Source organism: Cebidichthys violaceus, unplaced genomic scaffold (genome assembly GCF_023349555.1).
Source record: "Cebidichthys violaceus isolate CVI_PGR_0920_01 unplaced genomic scaffold, fCebVio1.0.p SCAF_16, whole genome shotgun sequence".
Taxonomy (NCBI): domain Eukaryota; kingdom Metazoa; phylum Chordata; class Actinopteri; order Perciformes; family Stichaeidae; genus Cebidichthys; species Cebidichthys violaceus.
Genome location: NW_027176329.1, coordinates 8,763,482 through 8,773,461, shown reverse-complemented (window position 1 = coordinate 8,773,461; position 9,980 = coordinate 8,763,482). Strand labels below are relative to the sequence as shown.

At 39.7% G+C, this 9,980-nt stretch overlaps 1 protein-coding gene across 1 annotated transcript; it reads right to left on the bottom strand.

Moving 5' to 3' along the window:
- Positions 1–493: 493 nt before the first annotated feature.
- On the bottom strand, positions 494–2,527 carry npy (neuropeptide Y). Its single transcript, XM_068711042.1, has 4 exons — positions 2,425–2,527; positions 1,953–2,140; positions 864–953; positions 494–774 (listed from the first exon to the last, which is right to left on the bottom strand). The coding sequence occupies exons 2-4, from the start codon at positions 2,138–2,140 to the stop codon at positions 753–755; spliced, it is 300 nt and encodes a 99-aa protein (XP_068567143.1). The 5' UTR covers positions 2,425–2,527; the 3' UTR covers positions 494–752.
- Between the last annotated feature and the right edge of the window lie 7,453 nt (positions 2,528–9,980).

The following is a 9,980-nucleotide window of genomic DNA, read 5'->3' as shown; positions in this document are numbered from 1 at the left end:
CATTAGCTACACAATTGGCAGCTTCAAAATTGACTGACGTCTTCAGACCATATTCGCTTTTACTGGACCATTCATGCATGCTGGGCCCAGTTTAAATGGGCCTTTGCCCCGTTACCCAGTGTCATAGAGTTACATTAGCTGCTACATGGATTTCAGCTGGATGGCGAGGTGCGGCACAGCAAGTCCCAACTTGATCTCATCATGAGGGAAGATATCAAGCCAGCAGTGCCTGGGATGTGTCAGGAGAGCAATTCTAAAAACGATGTTGACATCAGTGAGGCATTCAGGACCAATTTTCTCTCTAATCTGACATCTTAGTGACCTTTTATATCAAATAATTAATCACATAGACGATATAATATGTCAGCCATCAATCGTTGCTTAATTTGCCCCCATAATGTGCTCAGGTACTTCTGACATTTTGAAATAGTTTGAGTACAGCTTCTGCAGTTTAAAACCATTTCATCTATCAAAACAGAATCAAAGAAATACGTTCCTTCAAACAATTAATCTTTAATAGCACAATTATACAACACAATCAACATTCCCTCCCCCACTTGACTTTTATGTTTCACAGATAATAACTCTGAATAAACTATTTACAATAGTATAAGCAGTTGTGACTGTAGCTGATGGGTAAGGGAGGAGGGGTTGAATATACGGCTCATAAAGGTAAAAGGGGCAGAGGCAGGGTGGTCATAGAGGTCAGAATATCAGCGGCAGTGAAGGTGGAGACAACCCTGTTGACAACATCACCAAAATGAAGGGTCATATCTGGAGAGAGAGAAGCAGAGGACAAGGTCAGCTTCGTGCGAGTTACGACGATGTCACACTGACAGTTTTACACACACACACACACACACCTTGACTGTGGGACCGTGTCTGTGCTTTCCTTCAACAGCAGCTCTGAGACCAGCGTGTCCAGAATCTCAGGACTGGACCTCTTTCCATACCTGAGACAAAGAAAGAGAAGGAGTGACAGGCATTTAGACGGACAGAACTTCAAAGGGCTTAGGCATCAACATGGAACCTTTTGGTTGTCAAAAAACATCAGAGAAAAAGAGAGAGAGAGCTGAATTGAGCACAGGGAAATACATAACGTGACATATTACTTTATCATAAGTCCAATTAAAATCTCAGTGAAGACTGAATACGATCAGACCGAAATCCTGCAGGGGCAGACAGGAGTTGCATTGCAGGTGGTCATATTTCCTTCTCTGCCCCTCAGATGATAAGGTGTGCGGCGCGCCTGACCCCCTGGGTGGCTTATCGCCTGCAGCCGGTATGTAAGCCCCCTGACATTCAGAAGAAAGCTGAAAACTGTGGGTGATTGGACACACCATGCTGGCATGGCAGTCATTCCCCCTCAGGTTTTTTTACAGGTGGTAAATGGGCAGCGGGTGTTCTCTGCTCTGTCACAAGTTGTAAAAAATAAACTGCAGGCAGACCTGCAGGACATATTCTGGCAGCTCCAAATAGCAAAACTTTAGTTGGGCTTTGTTTGATGTGAAAAGTTTGCAGTTCATTTTTTCAGATTGCCATGTCAAAAACATAATAGAACATGCCAAATCTTGGGGAAAGACCATTGTTAGTAAACTGTAGAATTTATTATTTTCTCAAATTAAATATATTATTTTTTTTGTATACCACGCAGCCATGATGATACACAATCCAACAAACTCCTACTCTGCAGAAATTGTTAGCCGGTACAGTATTAAGGGCTATAGAAGAAAATGGCTAGAAGTGTAACAATATGAAGCACTTGATTAAAAGAATGTTTCATCTGATAGCAGTCATCTCATATATTCAATGGTGGTTGCAATTTAGTTTTAGAATAACTATTAAGTATTCCTTGTAATCGTTATAAAAACGAAAGTTAAATCACTCCAGCTCTGTTAATGAGCTCTCTGTTCAATTCTGTTCTTGCAGAGAGGTGCAATTAGTCCGCCTACCTCTGTCTTGTGATGAGGTTAATGTAGTGTCTCAGGGCTGAGTAGTACTTGGCCAGTTCATCCGCCGGGGCGTCATCACCAGGGTTCTCCGGTTTCACCGGGTATCCCTCCGTCAGGGCGCCCAGGCAGAGCAGCGCCCACAGCAGGAACCCCAGAGTCCCCAGCCAGCTTACCACGTTAGGATGCATCTGGTCGAGTAGAAACAAGTAAAAAACTGTAAAGTCAGTGCCACATCTCTGGACTCTTGTTCCACTGTGCTTTAAATGTCCTGTTCTGTTTTTAGATGAATTGTTATTTATTAAGTTTAGGTTTCTTGCAGAGGACATTGCTTGATTGATAAACGTCTTATACAAACACATGTGTAAATAAGACTTTTGCAGCTGCAACCAGCATATTCATGTCTAGAGACTTTAAATAAGTTTCCTGTCAATAACAGTCAAGGTTTTTGTAAGTCAAATATCAAGGTACTTACATTTCCCAGAGGATTAGAGGGAGAATTGCGGCTGTTCTGAGGTGTCTCTTCTGCTCTTCTGGGCGCTTGTTGCGCGGTGGGTTTTATATCTGTGTGCGCCAGACGCGCATGCAGAAATACGCGTCAGAGCTGCGCTCCGTCTAGCGCAAGTCTCTGCCTTTCTTCACGTGAACGTCACTAGTGATGCTGTCATCAACGTGCTTTACAAAAAAAAAGGTGTTTACACAAATTTAAAAGACGAAGAATAATGCAAACTAAAATTAGAATCAGTTAATAAATCTTTTTTCCCAATGAGTCAAGAGGGATTAGGGATTAAGTCGTTTTTTTTAGAGAATGTGGCCAATCAAGCTGCTATAATAATATTTTAGGATTCAAACCAATAAGACTAATGTCCTTATTGGAACATTGCATATATATATATATATATATATATATATATATATTCTATATCGAAAGTATGTTAAATTCACAACAAAATCACTGTTAAGCATTGGAAATATTACTGAACTAAATTACTGTGTTGTTAATACAACACTTGTGTTGACGTATGTAAGATTATATTCTATGCCTCAGATGCTGTGTGTGAGTGTGTGTGTGTGTGTGTGTGTGTGTGTGTACATAAACAGGCACAACACACACACATATCTGCCAGAGACAAACCCTCTTAATAACTGTGACATTCAAACGCTCACTGCTAAACAGATTGATACACACATGCTGAGTGTGATGTTTTGGTGTTTATGAGGCGTCCCTGTGAGGAAGACGGTGAAACATTATTTCACAATCAAGTAGCGATTCTTCTGCATAATGAGATCAATAATCCCACCTGAGGTCACAAAAGAATGGCAGTGATGTGACACTTTGGGCGAACTTCAAATGAATCCTCCCTACCAAAAGACGCTCCAATAAGGGAATAAAAAAGATCTCAAACAGACTCACATGCACATGAGCCCCCATTTTTTTTTGACTCGCTGTTCGCCTGAATCGGTCCACTAATTTCGTTTTGCAGCTCATTCCATCAGGAAAGAGAGACTGGGACACTCAACGTGAACAAAAGGCCTAACATGAATATCAAGACACGTCAGTGAAGAGCCCAATCTCCTAGAAACCCTCTTAATAAGAAAACCCAAATAGCACTTCAAATGAATCTGTACCACCCAGTGCTTCATTTACATCCTATTCATAATCCTTTTGTATATCGGCTCGCAGCCATATAATCTATCAAAATCAGCATTCTTCAGCAGTGCTGCTTTTTAAGTAGCGCAGAGGATGCGTTAAGGGCTTTTTGTATCACACAGGATGTTAAGGGGGAGATGAGGAATGAGACACGAATGCGAGAACATGGAGCACAAAGTCATGACCGAATCATGATGATCGCAGGCAGGAATTACAACTTCTAGTCCTCTTCAGGAGATACACACACACAAACACACTCGGTGGCTCACTTCAATAGGTATAACACCTTTTTAAAGCAAACAGCTTGCGGCTACGAAAGTGTCTGAATGAAGCAGATGCATGAAGCACGGAGACGAAGTTGAGAGGTCAGTTCATGCTTGCTTAAACACCAGACTGAGTAAAGTGACTTTGAACTCGGTAGTCAAATAGATGTATGAGCTCCAGTGTTGAAGACACAGGTGACAGCTTAAGGTTGAACTAAATCTGCACAACTCATCGATCCTTGAAGCAGAAAGGCGAAAATAGAAGTGGCCATGTTGGTTTGTACTTGTGTCAGCTAAGAACAAGTGATAGGAGTCTTCACTCTTGTAGCTTTGTGAGGCTGTCCTCAGGCAAAGTGGTGCATTGAGCTAAATGCTAACGCTACCGTGGTAACATGCGCAAAATGACTTATTAACGCATATAATTGGGCAGGCTATTACGTTACCATGTGTACCATCCTAGTTTAGCATGCAATTTGCAAGTAATTGGAAAAATGTAAATGTTAAGTGAACGTGAATGTATTCTAATCCATCAAGTAGATGTCAACCAAAGTGGAAGGCCGCACATTATCACCCCAAGAGCCCCAGCACTCGCACGGCTGAAAGTTACGGAGTGAAAATTTGCTGACAAAACCTTGTTCATGTTGATGAAAGGGTCAAAAATTTGAATTTCCAGACCATGTGTATTGCTGCATGGTCACAGTCCTTTCACTGACGCTTACAGCAAAATAATGCACCACATCTTTATTGATGGATTACAGCTTTCTGAACAGATCGTTGCCACCATTAGCCAAACAGTTTTTAGACTGTCAGAAAGAGAAGCTTAGTAGATAAAACAACTTCAGGAAAATAAAACAAATCCTAACCACAGAAACATAACTTACGTCAGAGCTGCTTTTGCAGATTGAATGAACTGTTGAAAGCTAAACGTCAGTGAATCACCACATTCATTGTGGTACGTTAGTGAAATTATTGTGACCATAACACAACCTTGACCCTCTTCAATGCATTTTACAGCGTGAGCCCTTGGTGGGTCTTATCCTTTAAAGTATGTATTGAAAGTGAGTTAAAAAAGTGTAAAAAGCAAACAGTAAAAGAAGATAATCAACCAAATCAATTTAAGACCATGCAGTTGGAAGATGCTTTCCCTAAATTTGCAGTGTTTGCAGCTTTTTCCTGAGTTAATCTACTGGTACACATACAGTGGATTAGTCCATGCTTGGGGTGGTATCAGTCTCAGCTTGTATTATAGTCATTAAAGATTTAAAACATGTTCTATAATTAAAATGGCTCTGACAACCAGGTCAGATTTAGGGAGAAATCTGCTGGATTTCTGTGCAGCACAAAGAGGCTCTCTAATACAGCCCTGGTTGTTTACGCTAATTTGAATAATCTAAATACCTACAATCAATGTAACAGAAAATATATTGCTGCTCTAAATCTAGCACCTTTTCGGTAAACGCCGTTTAAAATAATTTCTTGGAGCTTGGTTTGACGTTATCAGAAATGATTTCTGTGGAGAACGAGTCCTTTAGAGCAAAGCTGTTTAAATGCAAATCTGTCTTCCCCTCCTCCCATCAGCCTCCTGGTTTGGACAATAAGTTCTCTTCCCAGATTTGTTAAGATGAAAAGGCCCACTGTAATTTTCCGCCGCTGTGAATCACACTTTTCAAATTTACAGTGTGTAAAAGCAAAAATACTGACAAGCAGGCAGTATGGTCTCTATCAGACGGCTGCATGAAAACGGACTGGGAAGACAAGTGAAAAAGGCTAAATCTCATACAGCTTTGGTACTTTCTTGGCTATTACTCCTCTTTTACACAGACGTCTGACATCTAAATTGCTGCTTTTTACTACGCTATTGTGCTATGGTGATAATATGTTACTTCTGGTAAGCAAGCACTACTATTACTTAGATAGAGCATCGGCAGCCCCCTGTTTGGCTACGTGGGCTGCAGCTTCAAACTGAAGGTGATTCGAGTAAAAAGAGGTCCTTATATTAGGTTCATATTTCAGGGATCTTTGTCATTAATTAAATCAACTGAAACAATCACATTACCAAATATTTTATCTTGAGTTGAGCTGTGTTGCGTTGTTAAATACAATTTTAACAACAGTAAGTCCCCGAACTGTTTTTCCTTTGTTTTGGCTTTGACATTAATTGACAGCCTTCACAAGCAATTACTGAACCATATGGCATCTCAAAGAACACAAGTTCTCTCCTCTCCACTCTCAGTTCAGAGTAAATACGATACTGACAACTGCTCAATGAGGAAATAACAAGAAATAATGTCCCAGTCCCAGCGTCTTCTCTCAATGTTCTTCGCTGTTTTCTGTGATCTGTGTGTGTGTGTGTGTGTGTGTGTGTGTGTGTGTGTGTGTGTGTGTGTGTGTGTGTGTGTGTTTGTCTGTGTGTGTAATGTGTCTCTGCCACATCTGCTCCTGGGGCAAACACAACACAAATGTCACGTCAAGAGTGACATCATAGAAGGTCTTTTGATTGACAGATGAACAGAAGGACGAGCCACCACGCTGTGACAGGTTGGTTCGGCTCAGGTGTGCAAGTCCAGAGCCTTGATGTTAGGAAACCTGATGAAAGTTGTAACCACGTCAAAGGGCTCTAAACTTTAGTTTAATAACGTTTGTGACCTATGTGAGACCACAATATTGTGGATGTGACATGGTCATGTCAGAGTGTCAGCATGTTTGTTGAACCTCCATGACATAATAATAATTAATATACATTCAGGTGCTAATTAAGCTTATATAAGTGTTGTTTATCAGTATTATTACATCTGCTCTGTATTCAATTTAAATACATTTTTAAATATACTAGTCATATAAAACTCCTGAAAAGACTCCAGACCTCTTTAAAACATTCATCACTTCACATACTTTAATGTTTATGGAGAAATTTGTGTATTTAAACACAACGCAAGTGAAGAAGGATGTCACGATGGCCAAAGTGGTTCAACATTTTAATGTGCCTGCTGAATAAAATTGTATGTATGACAGCCCTTTTTCAGCTATTTAGCAAAGGTCTAAAGAGTACTAGGATGTTGGACACCATGCGAGATGCAAGCTTCACCCCCGAGGGACCTGTTAATGGAGGGAAAGTATGATTTAAGCAGTCCAGCTAATTAACTGCAGTAGAAAGCGGTTGAAAGCATCAATTCTCAACAGTGTGTCGCAAAGAACACATTTTTTCCACATTGCTGTCAATCACCCATTGAGTTTTTCCAAATACCTGTTTTGATAAATGCAATTACAGATTTAAATGTATTATGCAGGTGCATAATGTTTAATTTCTGTGAGCAGAAACACTCAAGGACATACTCACAAGGAGAACACTGCACTCTCACACTGAAGCTGCAGCTATTTTAATTACAAGTGCAGTATTATAATTAGGGATAGCTCTGAAGTTCAAGTTGTAAGTGATGTATTAATGCTTCACTGATCAGCAATTGTATTGATTAAGACCCTTTAAATTCTTGAGACAAGACGGATATTAATCATAATCTAGATTTATGAACATAAAGACATGCTTTGAAAACAAAGTTTAAAGTGCTTTAAAGGAATAACTTTAAGATATATTATTGGCTGCTTTCTTACTGAGAATTAAATGAAAAGATCAATACCAATCTAGTGTGTGACGTAATGTAGAGGCACATCCAGCAACCTGTTAGCTTAGCTTAGCGTAGCATAAAGCAGCTAGCCTGGCTCTGTCCAAAGGTTATACAATCTGCCTACCAGCACCACTAAAGCTAATTAACATGTTGCATCTTGTTTACTTAATAAGGAGCTTTTTACTGTGTTCAGGCAGAGCGTGAAGGGAATTTTAGCGGGGTGAAATAAATTTATAGCTAAGATAAGCTAACTGGCTGCTGCCCGTAGCTCTTTATTTAATGAACAGGTAATGACTGTGATGTGAAACTCTGTATTTACATTTCATTGATAAGTCGTTCAAGTATTTTGAGGTAATTTTTAACATTTAGCAGGATTCTAAACTAATATCCAGTTGGTGAACTCCACACCAGGTCCCGTCTTTAGGGTGAGTTAAGGATCCATCAAATGTATGTGGTCACGGTTGGCTGTTTTTTTTGGGCTGCTCTTAAATTTAGTTTACAGAAGCTTCTGAAAAACGTAATAACTTGATTTATAACAGCAGATGTGAGGCTTGTGTAAAATGGAAACCCTACGACTCTTATTTCTTATTGACTTTGTCCTTTTTAAATAGGACAACTTATGAACCATTTACAAGCACCTTATAACTAAGTGGCACTGATATCACTGCTCTATACAAACAAGAATTATTAACACTAATTCTTCTCTGTCAAACCTACAGTATGCCATGTGTGTGTTTCTGGTCATATGAACTCCATTAGTGTGTGTATATGTGTAAGCGAGTGCACGTGGCTGCATGTGTTTAAACACACTTCTATTATGCAAACATTACTATTGATTTAACTTATACAACATCCCATTCTGTTTGTTATCACTGTGCTTTGTGAAAAAGCAAAATCTATTTCTCACGACCCGCTCTCCATCCCCCTCTCGGAGTCTGTCGACACCGGAGGGGATCGAAGCAGAGCTGCTTTGTCAATTTCCCACTGTTTCTACCACAAAAGAGAGGCAACACACACACACATACAATGTGTCCAATGTGTCAAAGTCATACGGAGGATTGTGCTTCGCTTTTAGGAGTTTGTGATGGGTTTTTTGTTCTTCTTAGAAACAGAACAAGCTGTATTTTGTTTGTGTAAGATCTGTCCTAAATAGGAAACAGGCGGTCTCTTCTGATAATCAGAAGAGTGTGCTTGGAGGAAAGAGAATATTGGGATTTAAGTCTGATTTGAAAATTTGAGTTGACGACTGAAAGTAGCATAGTGGTTCATATTGAATGAAAACCTGATTCAAAGTTTGGCAACCAAAGAAAGCTGTGACGGGAGAGGTTAAGTAATTCAGTGGAGGTCCAGTAATGTTATATGTGCATAATAATTATTACGTTAAAAACAAATGCATACTTGCATTTGGAAATAGTATTGTGTTACTGTCGGATAAATCCTGCTAGTGTTAATTATTCTGTTGATATGGTATTGTATATTAGACTATATAAATACACCCTAAAGCATTATGTGACCTTTAGGTGATTCAGATATTTACTTATTTCCTAACTTTTTTTTAAAATCTGCAATAATAGATTCTTTTTTTGCCACTTGGTAACTAGTTGTTAACACAACATGACCTTTTAAGCCCAGTAGTGAGAGTAACATTAGTGTTTGTGTCTACCTGACGGTTTATTCGTTCACTCTCTTTTAGCTCTGTTTTAGGTCTCCACCAGCTCCTGAGGAAACGGTCGAGCTCTTTAACTGCAAAATGCTCCACTACGTTCACAAGCTAGCTGCTACCCTCTACTGCAGTATACTGAACTTATGATATTTTCTAAATCACAATGAAACTAATTTGATTCCAAAGGGATTTTTTGGGGTACTTTGAACATAACTAAGGTGCCAAAGTGCATAAAACCCAAATAGACTAAAAGATCATGTTTATCAAAAAAAGTGCCAGGACAGGACCCCCGACAGAGGTCCGACCAATTAACTATTAACTGCTGTCTTTTCTCCTGTATATTTTGCAAAAGCAGCACCTTGGCAAAGGAGTTTGAGTATCCTTGCACTACTACCTGCTGTTTGATGCAGGCAGGTAGTGCACAGTGTGTTAAACATAGCTTTTTCCTTAAACAAGTGCTACTTGCTGCGTTAGAAAACCAAGGTGAGAGTGAATCAGAACACTAAAGTTGCAAGTTGGAAATGCTCCATAGAGCTGTCGAGTTGGGTAATAACTATCACTACGAAAGAATAAAAGCAAAGGGTTTGACACCCAACAGATTTTGTTGACTCGCACACTATTTGTTTTGGCTTTCACATCCACGTGAGCTATACAAAATTTGGAAATTATTTTTCACGTTGTACTTTCCGTCTGAGTGATCTAAGAGTTTCAAGTCATTTGTCGGTACTTAATAGTCTGTTGTGTCTCTCTGTGCCGCTGAGCTTTTGTTGCCTCCGTCTCTCTCAGTGGGTAAATTAGGGGAGCGTGTTCTTCGTCTCAAGGTGTGCCTAC